Source organism: Plectropomus leopardus, chromosome 18 (genome assembly GCF_026936395.1).
Source record: "Plectropomus leopardus strain MGB_pleo_1.0 chromosome 18, ASM2693639v1, whole genome shotgun sequence".
In the NCBI taxonomy this organism is placed as follows: Eukaryota; Metazoa; Chordata; class Actinopteri; order Perciformes; family Serranidae; genus Plectropomus; species Plectropomus leopardus.
In genome coordinates, this window is record NC_142193.1 from 14733958 (window position 1) to 14754253 (window position 20296).

The 20296-nt window shown below is 38.2% G+C and overlaps 2 protein-coding genes and 1 long non-coding RNA gene across 6 annotated transcripts in view; 2 read left to right on the top strand and 1 right to left on the bottom strand.

Annotated features, from left to right (window-relative positions):
- lmtka (lemur tail kinase 1 a) overlaps nt 1–9881 on the top strand; it is a 38420-nt gene extending 28539 nt beyond the window's left edge. For all 3 annotated transcript variants that reach the window (XM_042505888.2, XM_088069444.1, XM_088069445.1), the window contains 5 exons: nt 422–571; nt 1904–5306; nt 5400–5580; nt 5672–5875; nt 7768–9881. In XM_042505888.2, the coding sequence (XP_042361822.2) occupies nt 422–571; nt 1904–5306; nt 5400–5580; nt 5672–5875; nt 7768–7787 (3958 nt within the window). In that variant the 3' untranslated portion in view covers nt 7788–9881. The remainder of the gene's footprint in view (nt 1–421; nt 572–1903; nt 5307–5399; nt 5581–5671; nt 5876–7767) is intronic.
- An 83-nt stretch (nt 9882–9964) lies between these two features.
- Nucleotides 9965–20296, bottom strand: part of baiap2a (BAR/IMD domain containing adaptor protein 2a) — a 105480-nt gene continuing 95148 nt past the window's right edge. Inside the window, exons 14-15 of one of the 2 annotated variants that reach the window (XM_042505890.2) lie at nt 11898–11940; nt 9965–11462 (exon numbers count right to left, since the gene is read on the bottom strand). In XM_042505890.2, the coding sequence (XP_042361824.1) occupies nt 11913–11940 (28 nt within the window). In that variant the 3' untranslated portion in view covers nt 9965–11462; nt 11898–11912. The remainder of the gene's footprint in view (nt 11463–11897; nt 11941–20296) is intronic. The other variant, XM_088069448.1, reaches the window with a different exon arrangement.
- On the top strand, nt 12342–14240 carry LOC148186454 (uncharacterized). The gene is made up of 2 exons (XR_015774885.1): nt 12342–13452; nt 13534–14240. It is a non-coding gene; the product is annotated as an uncharacterized LOC148186454 (long non-coding RNA).

Here is a 20296-nt window from a genome sequence, read left to right on the forward strand (position 1 = left end):
CTGCATTTACCCTCTGTCTGAAACGCTCATTTTTAGTGCCATTCTCTTTAAGCCCCCCTCCAGAAAAGCCAGTATTGCTCTGATTGGTCAGTGTATTCGGGTCCTCTTCACCTGCACTCACAAATAATAGAAATAATTCCCATAATGGTACTATAGTTACAGTTTCTAACTTTATATAGTATGATTGTGACATTGTAACTTCAGGGAAGTCTTAATGGCTTGTTAAAAGGCACAGTTTCTTGATACAAACGGTGTGCATTTCTCTGCGGACTGAGCATTTTGATACTTCCACAGTTTTTACAGAGCACCTATACCTGTTAATAATAATACTACTAATAATAATAATTATATATTATATATATATGACCATATCTGGGGTATTAGTGGTGAATGCACTAATGATTTTTTTTGCCTTTTCCAGGTCATTGGGGGTGACTGTGTGGGAGCTGTTTGAGCTGGGAAACCAGCCGTACAGACACTACTCTGACAGACAGGTGCTGACATATGCTGTGAAGGAACAGCAGCTCAAACTGCCAAAGCCCCTGCTCCAGTTCCCCCTGGCTGAGCGCTGGTGAGACTTTGTTGCATGCCCACACAATTGGCAAAACATACAGTACATACACATGCACAGACTGACACTAAAAATCGTATATATCTTAACACTACATTTTAAACACTGCGAAGACTCTTGGTCTCACTATCCAATTAATCTTTAACCAGTCTGTGTGTCTCGTTTTTAAAATTGGTCTGTGCTTTTGGTGCTGCACTAGTCCACTGTAGCAAGATTTCTCTTTGCAAGCAAGGGCAAGATAATCAGTCTTTTTCCTAGTCTTTATGATCGCCCTTGGCATCGACCAGAGTTGAATCACCTCATTCATCTTTACCTGGGACACCAGCCAAATATTGTTTTTATTTATTTATTTATTTTTTCAAAATTGTTCTTCACTAAATTAAATGCGCTCCACTGAGGAGCTACGCACACACAAGAAGGAATGTAAAAATCTTTTAACCATGTCAGCATCTGCACTGCACCTCCTTCATATATCTTATGTCTAGAACAGGTCCTAGGTGTTACTAGAAAGTACTGACTTCAAATCTGTTCTTTTATATTGCCTTGTTATTAGTCTAGAATCAATTGTTTGTTTGCGAGTTTCTCAGTCATAAAAAACAATATTTTTAAGATATTTATACATTCCTCTGAGATAATTGAGATGCAGAGAAGGAGAGTAAAGGACCGGATATTATTTATGTGTAGGAAAGGGGTGGTGCAAAACAGGGGAGGCATATCAATTTTTTTAAGCACTGTGGAGGGATTTTTGTTCTTTATTTTGGCTTAGGGGTAGGCCATACAAAATAAATTGTTGTATTTTGTATTTAAATACTCTCCCAAATCCCACTGGTGATTTTGAAAGCCACCAAAATGACACCATTTATCATAAAAATAGAAGACAGAGATTATTGTTGGATTTCAAAATTTCCAATGGCCCTTGAACACATCATGCATGACAAAGGCAAAAGACAACAGTTTGCAGAAACCAGATCCTGTAATAGTGCATACACAATTTGTGTGATGATGCAATTTGTTAGCAGAATTTGCATTTTGCTTAAGAAATTAGCATTTTCTTGTAGTGATAACTCTTAGTCCCATGCTATTTGCTTGTTGTATTTCCCCCAATTCCTGCATTTGGTGTGAATATTTAAAAAATATATAGTTAATACGGTGAATGGAGGTTCACTCGGGGGGCTCAAGGGAAAATACTCATAGTTTTGGGGAGGGTCAAAATTAAAAGACAAACAAAACTAAGTCATACCCCAGCCACCCCCCTCCTCTGATTAATAAAGTGCAGTCTTTAACACAATTTTAACTTTTATGCCTCTGATCTCTTCCTCGCTCTCTGTCCAGGTATGAGGTGATGCAGTTCTGCTGGCTGCAGCCCGAGCTGAGACCCAGCAGTGAGGAAGTCCACCTCCTGGTGACATACTTGTGTGCCAAAGGTTCCAGTGAGGCTGAGGAAGACTTTGAACAACGTTGGAACGCCTTGAGACCCAACTTGCTTGGCAGCACCTCCCACACAGCTACATCTACAGCACTAGTCCTGACCCCCACGCCAGCCTCAGCTGACGTCCCCAGTCCAGACCAAACTCAGGCGGTGGAGCTGGCCTCCTCCGCCTCGTCCTCCTTTCCCCTCCTCGAACACTTCTCTGACAGCTTCCACTCTGACACAGGGGATGACCTGCTGACAGTCACGGAGACCAGTCATGGTCTCAACTTTGAGTACAAGTGGGAGCAGGCTCGAGCTGAGCAGCCCTACTGCTCCTCCTCCACCAGTGGGCCACTGGGTCAGGGCAATCCATATTACCAGGATATCTACTATTCAAGTAAAGGAAGCACCTCAGGGGGCTGCAAGACTGACAGGCTGACCTCAGGCATATCTCCATCTTACTATGAGCCTGAACACCCGGGTGTGGTCCCAGTGTTGAGTGCCCACAGCCCCTCGGTCAGCAGCGAGTACTACATTCGCATAGAGGAGCCAGTGGAGTGCAACATTAACCTTGATGACAGCGTGGTGGACTACAGCCCTGGACTGGAGGCCAGCAGCAGCAGGTTGTCCTCAGAGAGTCGGACAGGTTCATCCATAGCACAGCCCAGTGCTTACTGGTCAACTGACAACAAATCTACTGTCTATGACTCTGATTCAAGCCCCACTGTCCAACTAACCATGGAGCCACTGCTGAGACAGTCATCCAGCACCAGCCCCGTGAAGCCGGGCCACTCACACAGCTGCTTCTCCAGTCAGGACGACACAGTCTACTGTGAACAGTCATCAGCGTACAAGTCACGCCACTCCTGTCTGTCTGATCTGGATACATCGCCAGAGTCCAGAACAAATTTTCTCCACCCAGTGGTGCGTTTAGAAAACCCTCGCAGTTTGTCACAAGCAGTCAGCAGCCCCAGTTTAGGATTCTGTGATCCCTACCTTGAAGCGAGCACAGGTCGTAGCGCGGTTAATGAAAGCTGTCATAATATGATGGGTCCCCTCAGAAAGACACTACCCATTGTTAACCACATTAGCATTGATGTAGGGACAGACGACGGCCTGCTGGTGGGCCGGCAGAGAGGCAACGATATTGAAGATGACCTTTTCTCTGAGGGAGAAGCCACTAATTGGACCTCAAACCATTCAGCAAACAATAACAGCCTGAGCTTTGACAGCAGGCAGACAGGAAGTGGGCATGATGGCTATCTGGACGTTCAATATACAGCTCACTCTAACTCAACAGATTTGTGGTCTTTAACCAAGGCCACCACCAGAACCTTTCACAGCTCTAGGTCTTGTGGCACCTTGGAAGCAGAAGGAGGTTGTAACGCTGCTAGCAAGCCCTCTGAATTAGGTTCATACATTCACTTGTGTCACAAAGAAAAAGAAGAAGCTGCCACTAAAGCAGAAAAGAACTTAACTGCAGAAAATCTAAGAAGTATTGATTCTCTTACCAGCTCAAGTACTAATGCCAGAGGAACAGAAGGTGGAAAACTAGAGGGAAAATATGAAAACCAATTGTTGTTCAATGGAGAGAGACTGTTCTCTGAGCCTAAGATAATACCTGAGGTGAGCTACATAAAGTCCCCATCCTCTTTCAAGGAGACTCAGGCTGGTCAAACTGGAGGCTTGTCAGACAAGCAGCGAGGAAGCATGTGGGAGGGTGTCTCAATGGGAATCTCAACAGGAATCTCTGTTGGTCTTGGAGACAAGAGGCTAAAGTATCAGGAGACATCAGAGAGTACCAGAGCGTTGGACAGTGGAGTGGGGGTCAGAGACTCCAGCATTAGTCTGGTTGAGCTTGGTGACTACAGTGAAGACGATGACGATGACATCACAGATATCACGTCAGGGATCTTTGCTGACTTCAACCTGGACTACGCTGAGGTAGATGAGGAAGAACTGAGCCCATTGAAGCATCAAGAGGGAACTCCTGACTCTGTAGACACCCTTAACCTGTCCTCGTCAATGGCAAGCCCCTGTGACCAGGCCTTCAGCCCTGATCCCTTCAATACTCCGGTCCTACCCAAATCCCTGGACAGTGGCTATGACACAGAGAACAATGAATCTCCAGAGTTTCTCTTTAAAGAGCTTGGAGATCCCCGAGGTGGTGAGAGGAGCCCTACACTGGGTGGAGAACCTGAACTAGTTCTGCAGGTTGGCTTGGGCCAAGCAGTCTGCACTTCCACAAGCACATCAGAGCTACAGCTAAAAGGCTTGACTGATAAGAACCCATACAGGGACTCAGCCTATTTTTCTGACTATGATGCTGAGAATGAAAAGAGCCCTCAAGAGGAGGGTAGTAAATTCTTTGCAGGTCCAGGATGTGACTTTCCTGCTGAGAAACTGAGCTCTTTTAGAGATGATTATCTTGTCGAAAGGCATTTGAACCACGAGGAACAGTTAACAAATCTGAGACACATCAAAAATTGTGTTTTGGTGAATCTCTCAGAGGCTGACTCTAGTTCACACCATCCCCTGCCCACCCCTGGGTTGTCCATGTTGTCACCGTTTCCTCCACAGATGGGCGGCTGCCTGACGAAAGAATCCGCCCCTGCTGATGATGATCTTGGGTTGGAGACAGAGCACTCAGGAGAAGAGCCGTCCTCAGAGCTTAGCTCCTCCATTGGGTCTGAAGCCTCTGCCACTGTCCAAGAAGCATCAGGAAACCATGAGGAGGGGAACAGAGGAGAAGATTGCTCCCCTGTGCAGTCTCTGCATTCTGGCTCCACCATAATCGACTACAAAGATGAGGCCTCCAAAGAAAATGAAAACAGCGACAGATCCACTGAGGAGGAGCTGCCCGAATTCAATCACATCAAGGAAGAGACAGAGGACAGAAGGGAGGGTGTGAGAATAAATGAGGAGGACTTTGAGGACATAGACGCAGAGGAATGTGACTCACAGGACAGCTTGTGTGAAGAGTCCAATGGTCCCGTCGACCTGTCTTCTTCCTCGTCATTGTTGGAGCTGTGTGGAGAAGACGTGAGAGCTCCGCTGGAGGAGGCGGAGGATGAAGATGACTCAGATGACAGCGAGTCAGATGAAGAGTTGAGGACCTACAACATTCAAGATGAAGACAGTGAGGAGAGTGAGGAGGATTTCAGTTCAGTGCCAGTGGTGATAAGCGACTGCAGCAGGGCGAGACACCTCCGCAGCCTCCTGAAGATGCCCACACTGCTCACACAGTCCTTCTGTGATGAGCTGGAGAGGAAGAAAAAAGTGGTGTCTTTTTTTGATGATGTTACGGTGTTCCTTTTTGACCAGGTAGGACTTGTTAACAGGCTGTTCAGTGTGTATTACCTATTAAATGACTTTATTTCTGAGTATGAGAACAATATTTTTGTTTATGTTTTCCAGGAGAGCCCCACGGGAGAGCTGGCTGACTACGCCTTCTCCACAGGAACAGAGTCCAGTGAACAGGAATCTCTTGAAGAAAAAAACACTGACCACCAGCTGCAACCTGACCCTGACCTTGAAGCTCAATCCTGTGAAACATTCTGTGTTTCTGAAGAAAAGGATAGGAACAACTCGGAGGAAGGTGAACACAAAATGCTACACAGTGGAATCCTAGTTTATTTTTCCCAGGTTGTTGCACGATAACTCATTGCTACTTGCCTGTATGCACTCAGGTGGGGGTTATGAATGGGAAGACGACCTCTCGTTCGAGCCCCGTCCATGTTCACCTGATACGGTCCCTGAGCCCCAGTCCTTAAATACATCCACCTCCAACAGTCCTGAGACTCCTAAACCTGCAGCTGTAGCACTTAACCGTTTTATGGTCTCACGATTCTCTATCACACATGTCTCCGACCCTCACATGGGCTCTGCAACAGGTCAGTATTAATTGTCTTTCATACACAGTTTGTACTAATGTTAATTTTTTTGCACTGAAAATACAACAACCCCTCAAATCTGAAAATCACCTGAACTTTTTTGAAGTCCAACTGAAATCAAATTGCATTTTTTGTTTGCTCATTTCTTTGCTGCAGCATACTGTTTATCTTAATTGAATCATATTTGAATTTAATTATGTTACAATTCTACCATAGAAGGGCAACCAGGCAGTACCCTGCTGCTTAACAAATGTCCATTCCTTTTAACGAAGAAAAAAAAATTGTTGATGATAGTATCGCTTTCAGGAAAAAGACTGAAAAAGTCATTGTCAAGTATGTCGTCTGAAAAAGCATAAACAAGTTATAAAGCAAATATTAGAATTTTGTGTAAAATTGTATAAAAAGTCATAGAATGGTATCTCTTCGCAAATTGCATAGATAAATTATTGTATGTTGTCCAAAATAACATGAAAAAGTCATAAAATACTTTGTCAACTAAAACAGCATAATACTGTCAAAGAATAATATGTCATCCAAAAGAGCATGGAAAAGTCACAGTATAGTATGTTGTTCAAAATAACATTAAAAAAATTATAGTATAGCATGTCATCAAAAATAGAATACAAAAGTCATACTACAGTTTGTCATCCAAAATTGTCATCCTGTAGCATGTTGTCCAAAATAGAATAAAAACTTCATGGAACAGTCTGTTGTCTTAAATATCATGTAATAGTAACAGTATAGTATGTGGTACAAAATAGCAGAAAAAAGGAATTGTATAATATGCAGTCCAAAATAGCCCAAAAAAGTCATAGTATACTATGTTGTCCAAAACTGCATAAATAGGTCATAGTAAAGTGTCCCGAATAAAAATTCACAAAAAAGTCATAGTATAGTACGTATGTTGTGAAAAATAGCATGAAAAAATCATAGTATAGTATGTGGTCCAAAGTAGCATAAAGAAGTCAGTTTAGGTCAATATGCTCATGCTCAAATTAAATAATACAGCAATATTTCAGCATTTTCACGATAAGTTTAAGCTAGGAAACAAACTTTTAAAGCGTGTCTCAAACATGGAAATGTCCGACAGCAGCTTACCTCTCCCATGAAGCACATTAGCAAAAAGGGGAGAGGTTAACACGTAATACATAGAGTGACCCAAAATGAACGTAGGTGTACAGGAACTGAGTCTCAAACTTTCCGAAGTACAGTATATCATCCCAAGATAGCGTGAAAAGGTCATAGTATGGTATTCTGTCCGAAACTGCATGAAAAAGTGTAACTTAGTATGTCGTTGAAAATAGCATGAAAAATGTATAGTGTAGTATATCATCCAAAATAGCATAAAAAGCCATATTACAGTATGTTGTCCAAAATAGTAAAAAAGTCATAGAATAGTCTAGTATTTCATCCAAGATAACATAAAACTATTTTAGAATAGTATATTGTCCAAACCAACATAAAAAGTTTACTATACTGCCAAAATAGCCTAAAAAGTCAAAATAAAGTATTTCATCCAAAACAGCATAGAACGTCCATAGTTATGTATGTTGTCCTAAATAGCATGAAAAAGTAATAGTAATATGTTGTCCTTAAGAACTTCTTTCCTCTGTTCCTTCTATGAAAACTCGACACCTCTCAAATCTAATATCTCTGAAACAAATTCCACAAGGGACAAAACTTCTCATCTTTAAAAAGCCATCTTTAAAACCCACATTGTATGCAATATGCTATACAAATATAGTTGACTTGAGTTGACTTGACCTTTCAAGTCCACAGGCAGGTAAGTATTGACACAAAAACTAGATTTTGGATGGAGTATCACTTTAAGATTTGAGATTAATTGTCCTTAGAATTAAAGCTACAATACTTCAATCAATTATCTCCAACAGGGAACAGTCCAGAAGATTGAGTGCCCCACCACGGACCTGACTGGAGGAGGACGAGTCCTGATCCCTCTCAACACAGATAAGCAGCATATTATATCTAGATGTTTTACAGAGTTTTATTTTTATCAACATTTTGGGCATCTGACCCTGGTGACCCTTTATGAGACAGTGCCTCATATTGTAGTGAAAGACCCTCAATGATTTGCACCTCTTTGGTTTGCTTTTTTTCTTTTTGTGAAAAAAGAGATAGCTGCTCTTAAGGCAACCTGAGTGAGACAACCAGGAGTGGATACAAAATCCAATCAAATTGTTTGCAGAAATAGAAATCATCCGTTTCAAAATACAGTATATGACGATAACTTCTTTGCTTGATGCAGCATTGACTTCTGTTGGTGCCCTTACAGTAGGGCTGCACAATATGATGAGAATATGCGATTATGTCATTGAATATTGTGATAATTATAATACCTGTGATAAACACATTAAAGTGTTCGCACTTTTGACTCAGACTTGCACAATGCATATTTTTTGTGCCACATATTTTCTCCTGTATCCAAAACTTGCCAGATGGCAAACATGTTTTTATTTATTTTTTACTCATTTTCGTCACTCATGGTGTAACACGTAGCTGACCATGCCGGGTAGTACAGCAGAACAAGTCTAATAATCCTCATGCACCTGTTTGCAAATTCTACCTGTTTGCAAATTCTGATCAGTCAGATGATGCCTAATGGCAAGGGCATTGTCTAATAGGCCAGAGAGTTAACAGCATGGCACGTCAGAAAAAATAGCACCCTAAGACATAATGTAATACATTTTACTATTTACAAATTGCAATATTGCAGTTCATATCACAATGACAATTTTAAAAAAAAACAACGATATATTGTGCAGCCCTACCTTACAGGTACTTTGATTTGTGGCTTTAAAAGAAAATATATAAAAACAAAACAGAAAACATGAAAACATAGCTGCTCCTCTCATTGGCTGCCTTGGTCCATCTGCTAATCATTGATCTGGCATTTTTAAAGACTGTTGCAGTTCACATTGTTTGAGCCCAAGAACAATGGTTTAGTATTGTTGTGGTGGATTTCCAAACACAAAATCTGACTTTTTTTTTTTTTTTAACAGCTGTTGGGGGGGTGGTGGTGATTGAAGATAGAGGTGCTGAAAACTAATTTGTCCTTTTCAACAAGTGAAATCCAAATCATATTGCTGATAGTATGTTAATAGAAACATACCAGAGTAAATCAAGGTGTTGTCCCTCCCTAATTATCACCACCACTCACTCACTCTGGTTAATGCTGACCTACAGTGTATTTCTACAGTTACCATATCTGTCTGAAGCACTTTGTATATCCAAACTGGGTCTTTATTTGTATAAGTGATGGCTTTGTTGCTCTTCATCTCCCAACCCTGGAATGAAATATCTAAACATGTGAGATTACTTATTTGTGTCCACAGTGCCAGCTACAAGTTAACTTTATTTTGTGGCATATTAGCTTTCTTTGACATTTCATCAGCAATAGAGTGACACCAAAGGAAAAGAGTGGTGTTTAAACACAACTAAGCAATGTCATTTCACTATGCCAGTCATAAATGTCGGATATCATCTGTTACGCATCTTTTATAAGTCTTGCCCATTGTCTCATACATATTGCATTAGGTTTGTGCTGAATGCCTAGGTCTGAGGTGTACAAATTAAGACATTCAAAATCTGACATATCTCACATATTGTATGAATGTTTTACCAACATGTAGCAGTTAGCTTGACTTGAATTACTACTGCTGTATCGACAGCTGCCTCCCCCTCTCTATATTTCCGTAGCTCAAAGTGCCAATTCAGTTTCCTCTCGCCTTGCCTTTTAAGTTCCGCAAGAGAAAACATTGCGAGTATTTTTGTACGATTTGAAAAGATGCAGTCCAGGCAGACAGTCTCTAAAATTTGCCAAAGAGATATTACAAACCCATTGGCTAAAGTGGACACCTTTTGGAGAAGGTGAGGTGCGCTGTTCTGTGCACCGGTAGTAACATTATTGCTGTTTCCATTTTCCCCTGTCACTCATAGCTATTATACTATCCCAAACAAATAAATCCAAATACTTTTTTTTCCCTTCCTTTGTCTGTGATGTTATTTATCCAAAAGATTTCCCAAGAAACAAAAAAAATGAAAAACAACAGAGCACAACACGTAAAAATATGACGTTTCTGCCCATGTAGATTTATTTCGGACAAGATAATTTATATGCACTTTCTGTACAGTACAGATATGATACAAACAGGGACAAGAGTGAGAAATGGACACAATGAAAGCTATATAAAAGTAAAAAAAGAAAAGAAAATGCATTTGAAACTCACTGCCCAAATGAGCTGTGTAATAAAAGCCTGATCATATCACTCAGTGTAAAGGACTCATCCGTGGAAAATGTAACTCGATTTCTTGAAGTCTAAGAGGCATTTCAACTCATTTGCGCAACCATACACATTATTGGTTTTTTATCACATGCACTTCCATTTCTACCCCCACACATCATACTGTAGATAAACGCCTCCGCTTAAAGCTTTTCTCCCAGATGAGTGTATAATACTGAGAATGATCAAAAGCTACAATAATACTGTACCTTATCTGATAAGCTACCACTCCCTCAAAGCTAGATATATATATTTAAAAAGACCCTTTATGTATGCTCTGTATGTCATTTCTTGGCTATGGCAGCTTAGATATTACAGAAATTTAAAGAGAAGGAAAGAATAGTGAAAATATTCTTGTATTATTCTGGTGGAATTGCACTGTACTGAAGCTTGCAAAGCAAAAAAAAAAAAAAAAACGTCTTGACATTTAAAGCAAACAAACCAAAAAGGAAAAAAATCCCATTTATATTTTCAGGAATAGAAAAAATACAAGTTGAACTGTGATGCTTATGCCCTCAAACCAGTTTTCAGAATGACTGCTGCATGAAGCATATGGTTTAAAAAAAAGTAAAAGGCACAGTTCCCACATTGAAAATATGGGTTTACTGTATCACAACTAGTTTATATATAGTACTATGTATCACTCAACAAAAAGCAGACTCATACTGTGCTCTCCAACTGTACAGTTCTGGCTATTTTAACACTTAAGTGCATATCACAGTGATGCACTGAAATCCATCACTCGTAATTTACCCTCAAGCGTCATTTAAACAACTAATGCAGCCTTCACTGCTCATTTACTCAAATAATCCTCAAATGAAATTTACAGTGTTTAGTGTTGAAGAAGAAAAGAAATCCCATAGTAGAAGTGCAGATAAATAACAATGTGACTGCATTACTTTTAGAAACCTATAAGCAATACCCTATCCACAACTGGTGTGATTCTAATGAACTAATAAAATCTACCCACACACTTGCAATTGAATGGTCAGGCTGAGACATTCAATGTTTGTGGAAGCAAAAAAATAAACATCATGAGGATTAACTGGAAATTCTCATAGCGAATTTCCAAAGAAATTAAGTTTGTAGTACTGTAACACACTACTGGGCCCTCTTGTTGGTAACATCATACAACTCAAACATGCCAATGTTGGCCAATTCTTCTCTCCCCTTCAAAAAAGGGCCCATTAGTGGACAAAAGAGGAACAGCAGGCTGCTAGTAGAAGATGGGCGCAGATCGGTCATCAGTGAAGCTGGGCCGGAGGTAGACCTCCAGGGTACGGTCACTGCAGGGAGAGGAGGGGTGAGACAAGGAACAATGACAGTTAGGTTGAGCACATGACAGGATTTAGAGAGAGATTAGCAATGTAACCACACCCAAAGAAAACTGCCTTCCCATTGTTTTGTTTCTTACAGTGAGTTAAGCAAAAAGTTACAGTATTTACTGTGAGTTTAAGCAAGCATGTAATGAGAAAACAAAAACAAAAGAAATGGTGGGGAAAAAGAGGACATGAATAACTTGCCATAGGTATACATGCAGGGTTAGTCTCCTCTGCATGATATTGTAATAGACACATTTAGGCCAAAGGACAGAAAAGACCAGAGATTCCCAGCATCCCACTGCAGCCACACAGCCAATGACAGCAAAGAGAACCAGGCCGTAATAGAGAGAAAGAAAAAAAGTGATTGGCTGGAAGGGCAATGGAGGCTGGGTGACTTACGAAGGTCCTGTTCCCTCAGAACCGGGACAATTCTGGACCCAAACTGGAAGGTAAAGAGAACCTTTGGGTTTGAATGGCTCATCTCTCAGATCATGCATGACTCACATTATGTAACAACACTGCTGGTTAGTCTGGTGCATGATGAACATACTGTAGGCTGATAATAATAATTCACTGAAACAAGGGATGCAAAGCACAACACGTCATGCTCAACATGCCATATACCATACACGCCTAAACTCTGAGGAAACTGTTCTATGACTTTCTTCAAAGCATACTATACTATGACGTTGTTTATGACTTTCTCAGGCTACATGAAAGGATGACAGTTTTCTTGATGTTTTTTATGCCATTATATACTAAAATGTTTTTTCTTAATTTTTTTGATGGCATACTATAATAGGATTTTTTTATGCTATTTTTTTTAAATACCTTTTTATGCTATTTTGCGACATGCTATAGTATGACATTTTTGTTGTATTTTGGAAGACATACATTACTATGACTTTGGACAATGCAATTTTGGACAGCATACTATACTATGAAATTTTTTCAGGATTTTGGATGTCATACTATACTATGATGTTTTTTATGATTTTGGACTACATACTATAGCAGTGTTTCTCAAATGGGGGTACATGTACCTCTGGGGGTACGTGAAGGTACTTCAGGGGGTACTTGAGTTTTTTAAAAAATGTATTTTAAAAAATAGCAATCATGCATAACTCCTAAAAAATAATTACATTACAAAAGGTTCAGTAAAAATATATATCTCAGGTCATCAACTGAATTTTAGTCTCAATATTCAATGTGGACCCCCCCTCCCCCCCAAATAAACCTGACTCTCCCCAAACAAGAATTGTTTGACACAACCTGTCAAATCCCATCATCTGTCACTAAATCACTTGCAGCCATCAAGACACATACAATGGAGTCGTAGTTGAAACGTTGCAGCAATGCTGCTGAAAACATGGAAAGACAAGTGACAAAGAAGACAAAACCACAACCAACGAAATATCATCAGTATGCAGACACTTCATAGTATGCCAGCAAAAAATGGCTGAAAACAATAAAGTATAGTAGGTCAAAAAATCTCAAATTTTGACATGTTGAAAAAATGGCTGAAAAACACATTTTATAGCTTGCAGAGACACATCATAGAATACCATGTTGAAAAAAAAGGCCCAAAACGACTTAATATAGAATGTTGAAAACATGGCTGAAACAACATGTTATAGCTTGTAGAGACACTTTATAGTATACAATGTTGAAAAAATGACTGAAAATGACATAGTATTGTATGTCAAAAAACAGCAAATTTTGCCATTTGACTTGGCTGAAAAACTGTTGAGAATCACTGCGCTGTATGTTAGTACGAGTTCTTTTATAATAATTTTGTATTGCTGTATTGACCTTATGTGAGCGTCTACCTACTCATCACGAAGTCAAGCAACAGACCCAAATGCCAGCCATTAGCAGGAGGAAAGCCAGAGTGTTACGACGCAAAGTACACCAAAGTACACACAGTTGCAGAGTGAGGAGCTCTGCCTGCGATGTGAGTATTCCTAAAGAACAGTAGTAACATTCCAGTGTTGTTTGTAAACCGTATTGGCGCTGTATTTCTATGTCTTTGCAGGTGGTCCATGTGAGTTTGCCCTAAGCTGAGCAGAGCTGAAGCAGACTCAACTGCACAAGGGGAGCCAACACGGGTATAGAGCTGCACAACCAGAATGCAGGCAAGAACATCAACATCGACCCTCAGCTTGAGCATCATCATTAATGTCATCTGAATCTTCTGGCAATGCCATCAGTGACATGGACTGAAAGATGACTCGCTATTTATTCGGCTTAGACTAATGTTATCTATAATGTCAAATCTCATGTGTGTCCAGTGTTTCTAATCTAGTAGTTATTATAGTGCATCTCTGTGATGGTTTGTTTATGAAAAGGTACCATGGTATAATTGTCTAGGCTAAAAAGAAAAAGGTTCGTACATTTTTCATAATTATGCATCTTTCATAATAATGTTATATCACTGTATTGGCCTTATGTCAGTTTCTACCTACTCACAGTAACGTTTTGGTTCTAGCAAGTTATGTTGGACATATGGTAATAATGTTGAAGGTCTACCACATGATTGAGAGAAGCCAGAAAGTCTGCGACAACATTTCCTAGAGGCATCCCTGTGGACGTATTCCTGACGTAACGATGACTGATAGATACCACGTGGAATCGGTGAGAAGCATTTATAGACCATTGCTTTGGGTTTAGTCACACATGTCTGTCCATGTTGCTGTGCGCACCCAAGCGCTCTTATTAAACTTTTCCTGATTGAAGCCTCAACCAGCGCCTCATTGTAGGAAAAGAGTCAGCAATGCTGCTGAAAACACAGAGAGACAAGTGACAAAGAAGGCAAAACCAGACCTGACAAAATACCATGGGTAAGCAGACACTTCATATGACACCATGTCATAATAAAGCATGTTGATTAAATGGCTGAAAAGGACATAGTATAATATGTAGAAAAATCTAAAATTTGAACTGTCGAAAAAATGGCAGAAAATTTTTTTTAGCTTGAAGACACAAAAAAAAACCACCCAAAGACCAAAATATAGCACGTCGAGGAAACGACTGAAAATGTCATATTATAGTATGGTGAAAAATGTCAATTGCTTTTTTTGGAACATTTTTTGCCATACTATAGTATTGCATTTTGATTGTTTTTTTTAAATGCTATAGTATGGTGGTTTTTGCAGTTTTTGCAACATTCTATGCAATGGCATACCTTGGCATGCTATTTAAGGTGGTTTTCAGCTGTTTTTGGGATGTCATATTTTGACATTTTTTGCCAAACTATAGCCTTGTTTTTGGTGGGGTTTTTTTTTTAATTTGCTATATTATAATGGTTTTTGCTGTTTTTGCAACATGCTTTGCTATGGCTTGCCTTTGCACGCTATTTTCGGTGGTTTTCAGCTGTTGTCACCTGTTTCTGGGACATGTCATATTTTGACATTTTTTGCCATACTAAAGCCTTGCTTTTGGTGGGTTTTTTTTATTTTTTAACTTTGCTATATTATGGTGGTTTTTGCTGTTTTTGCAGCATGCTATGCTATGGCTTTCCTTTGCACACTATTTTCGGTGGTTTTCAGCTGTTGTCAACTGTTTGTGGGACATGTTATATCTTGAATTTTTTGCCTTGGCAGGATATTTTTGGTGGTTTTCAGCTGTTTTTAGGACATGTCATATTTTGACATTTTCTGCCATACTATAACCTTGCTTTTGGTGGGGGTTTTTTACATATGTGATATTATGTTGGTTTTTGCAATATTATATGCCATGGCTTGCCTTTGCACGTTATTTTTGGTGGTTTTCAGCTGTTATTGGGACATGTCATATTTGGACATTTTTTGCTATATAATGGTGAGCTTTGCTTTTTTTGCAACATTCTATGCTACAGCCTGCCATGGCATGCTTTTATAGGTGGTTTTCAGCTGTTTTTGGGACATGTCATATTTTTGTCAAAACCACCAAAAAGCAATGTTATAGAATGGTATGGTAAAAAATGTCAAAATATGACATGTCCCAAAAACAGCTGAAAATACCTCAAAACAGCATAAAATAGCGTGCTGTAACACGCCATAGCATTAAAACGTGTAACTATGTCAAAAAACAACATAATGTATCATGTCAAAAAAAAGACCACAAAAGCAAGGCCATAGTATGGCAAAAATGTCAAAATTTGACAAGTCCCAAAAACAGCCGAAAATAGCTCAAAACAGCATAAAATAGTGTGCTGAGACACGCCATAGCATTAAAACGTGTAAATATGTCAAAAAACAACATAATGTAACATGTCCAAAAAATGACCAAAAAAGCAAGGCTATAGTATGGCAAAAATGTCAAAATATGACATGTCCCAAAAACAACTTAAAACACCTCAAAACAGCATAAAATAGCGTGCTGTAACACACCATAGCGTTAAAACATGAAAATATATCATAAAAACAACATACTTTAGCATTTTTTAAAAAATGACAAAAAAAGCAAGGCAAAAATGTCAAAATTTGACTGGTCTCAAAATCAACTTAAATCACCTAAAAAGAGCATAAAATACCATGCTGAAACAAGCCATAGCATTAAAACATGCAAATATGGCCCAATTACCTATAATCTATAATGTAAAAAAAATGACCAAAAAAGCAAGGCTATACTATGGCAAAAATGTCAAAATTTGAAAGGTCCCAAAACCCCCTTAAAAAGACTCAAAACAGCATAAAATAGTGTGCTGAAACATGCCATATCATTAAAACGTGCAAATATGGCCCAATCACCTATAATCTAGAATGTCGAAAAAATGACCAAAGAAGCAAGGCTATAGTATGGCAAAAATGTCAAAATATGACATGTCCCAAAAACAACTTAAAATACCTCAAAACAGCATAAAATAGCGTGCTGTAACACGCCATAGCTCTAAAACCTGAAAATATATCATAAAAACAACATAATTTAGCATGTAAAAAAATGACAAAAAAAGCAAGGCTATAGTATGGCAAAAATGTCAAAATTTGACGGGTCTAAAAAACAACTTAAATCACCTCAAAACAGCATGAAATAGTGTGCTGAAACACGCCATAGCATTAAAACGTGCAAATATGGCCAAAACCACTATAATCTAGAATGTCAAAAAAATGACCAAAGAAGCAAGGCTATAGTATGGCAAAAATGTCAAAATTTGACGTGTCCCAAAAGCAACGTAATACACCTCAAAACAGCATGAAATAGCGTGCTGAGACACGCCATAGCATTAAAACGTGTAAATACATCAAAAAACAACATAATGTATCATGTCGAAACAATGACCAAAGAAGCAAGGCTATAGTATGGCAAAAATGTCAAAATTTGACGGGTCCCAAAACCCTCTTAAAACGCCTCAAAACAGCATGAAATAGAGTGCTGAAACACGCCATAGCGTTAAAACGTGAAAATATGTTAAAAAAACAACATAATTTAGCATGGCAGAAAAACGACAAAAAAAGCAAGGCTATAGTATGGCAAAAATGTCAAAATTTGACGTGTCCCAAAAGCAACGTAATACACCTCAAAACAGCATGAAATAGCGTGCTGAGACACGCCATAGCATTAAAACGTGCAAATATGGCCCAAACCACTATAATCTAGAATGTCCAAAAAATGACCAAAGGAGCAAGGCTATAGTATGGCAAAAATGTCAAAATTTGACGTGTCCCAAAAGCAACATAATACACCTCAAAACAGCATGAAATAGCGTGCTGAGACACGCCATAGCATTAAAACGTGTAAATACATCAAAAAACAACATAATGTATCATGTCGAAACAATGACCAAAGAAGCAAGGCTATAGTATGGCAAAAATGTCAAAATTTGACATGTCACAAAACCCTCTTAAAACGCCTCAAAACAGCATGAAATAGAGTGCTGAAATACGCCATAGCGTTAAAACGTGAAAATATGTCAAAAAAACAACATAATTTAGCATGGCCAAAAAACGACAAAAAAAGCAAGGCTATAGTATGGCAAAAATGTCAAAATTTGACGTGTCCCAAAAACAGCAGAAAATACCTCAAAACAGCATAAAATAATGTGCTGAGACACGCCATAGCATTAAAACGTGAAAATATTTTAAAAAACAACATAATATAGCATGTAAAAAAAAAATGACCAAAAAAGCAAGGCTATAGTATGGCAAAAATGTCGAAATTTGACAGGTCACAAAAACAACTTAAAACACCACAAAACAGCATAAAATAGCGTGCTGAAACACGCCATAGCGTTAAAACATGAAAATATATCATAAAAACAACATAATTTAGCATGTCAAAAAAAACGACAAAAAAAGCAAGGCTATAGTATGGCAAAAATGTCAAAATTTGACGGGTCTAAAAAACAATTTAAATCACCTCAAAACAGCATAAAATAGTGTGCTGAAACACGCCATAGCATTAAAACGTGCAAATATGGCCAAAACCACTATAATCTAGAATGTCAAAAAAATGACCAAAGAAGCAAGGCTATAGTATGGCAAAAATGTTAAAATTTGATGTCTCCCAAAAACAGCCGAAAATACCTCAAAACAGCATAAAATAGCATGCTGAGACATGCCATAGCATTAAAATGTGTTAATACATTAAAAAACAACATAATGTAACATGTCAAAAAAATGACCAAAAAAGCAAGGCTATACTATGGCAAAAATGTCAAAATTTGAAAGGTCCCAAAACCCCCTTAAAAAGACTCAAAACAGCATAAAATAGTGTGCTGAAACATGCCATAGCATTAAAACATGCAAATATGGCCCAAAAACCTACAATCTAGAATGTCAAAAAAATGACCAAAAAAGCAAGGCTATAGTATGACAAAAATGTTAAAATTTGACATGTCACAAAAACAAATTAAAACAACTCAAAACAGCATAAAATAGTGTGCTGAAACACGCCATAGCATTAAAACATGCAAATATGGCCCAAATCACTATAATCTAGAATGTCAAAAAAATGATCAAAGAAGCAAGGCTATAGTATGGCAAAAATGTCAAAATTTGACGGGTCTAAAAAACAACTTAAATCACCTCAAAACAGCATAAAATTACTCTGCTGAAACACGCCATAGCATTAAAACGTGCAAATATGGCCAAAACCACTATAATCTAGAATGTCAAAAAAATGACCAAAGAAGCAAGGCTATAGTATGGCAAAAATGATAAAATTTGATGTCTCCCAAAAACAGCCGAAAATACCTCAAAACAGCATAAAATAGCATGCTGAGACATGCCATAGCATTAAAATGTGTTAATACATTAAAAAACAACATAATGTAACATGTCAAAAAAATGACCAAAAAAGCAAGGCTATACTATGGCAAAAATGTCAAAATTTGAAAGGTCCCAAAACCCCCTTAAAAAGACTCAAAACAGCATAAAATAGTGTGCTGAAACATGCCATAGCATTAAAACATGCAAATATGGCCCAAAAACCTACAATCTAGAATGTCAAAAAAATGACCAAAAAAGCAAGGCTATAGTATGACAAAAATGTTAAAATTTGACATGTCACAAAAACAAATTAAAACAACTCAAAACAGCATAAAATAGTGTGCTGAAACACGCCATAGCATTAAAACATGCAAATATGGCCCAAATCACTATAATCTAGAATGTCAAAAAAATGATCAAAGAAGCAAGGCTATAGTATGGCAAAAATGTCAAAATTTGACGGGTCTAAAAAACAACTTAAATCACCTCAAAACAGCATAAAATTACTCTGCTGAAACACGCCATAGTATTAAAACGTGCAAATATGGCCCAAACCACTATAATCTAGAATGTCAAAAAAATGATCAAAGAAGCAAGGCTATAGTATGGCAAAAATGTCAAAATTTGGCATGTCCCAAAAACAGCTGAAAACACCTCAAAACACCATGAAATAGCTTGCTGACACAAGCCATAGCATTAAAAACTGAAAATATATCATAAAAACAACATAATTTAGCATGTCAAAAAAAATGACCAAAAAAAGCAAGGCTATAGTATGGCAAAAATGTCAAAATTTGACAAGTCCCAAAACCACCTTAAAACACCTCAAAACAGCATAAAATAGCGTGCTGAGACATGCCATAGCATTAAAATGTGAAAATATGTCAAAAAACAACATGATTTAGTATGTCAAAAAAAACGACAAAAAAAGCAAGGCTATAGTATGGCAAAAATGTCAAAATTTGAACTGTCCCAAAAACAGCCGAAAATACCTCAAAACAGCATAAAATAGCGTGCTGTAACACGCCATAGCGTTAAAACATGAAAATATATCATAAAAACAACATACTTTAGCATTTTTTAAAAAATGACAAAAAAAGCAAGGCAAAATTGTCAAAATTTGACTGGTCTCAAAATCAACTTAAATCACCTAAAAAGAGCATAAAATACCATGCTGAAACAAGCCATAGCATTAAAACATGCAAATATGGCCCAATAACCTATAATCTATAATGTAAAAAAAAATGACCAAAAAAGCAAGGCTATACTATGGCAAAAATGTCAAAATTTGAAAGGTCCCAAAACCCCCTTAAAAAGACTCAAAACAGCATAAAATAGTGTGCTGAAACATGCCATATCATTAAAACGTGCAAATATGGCCCAATCACCTATAATCTAGAATGTCGAAAAAATGACCAAAGAAGCAAGGCTATAGTATGGCAAAAATGTCAAAATATGACATGTCCCAAAAACAACTTAAAATACCTCAAAACAGCATAAAATAGCGTGCTGTAACACGCCATAGCGTTAAAACCTGAAATTTTTCATAAAAACAACATAATTTAGCATGTAAAAAAAAATGACAAAAAAAGCAAGGCTATAGTATGGCAA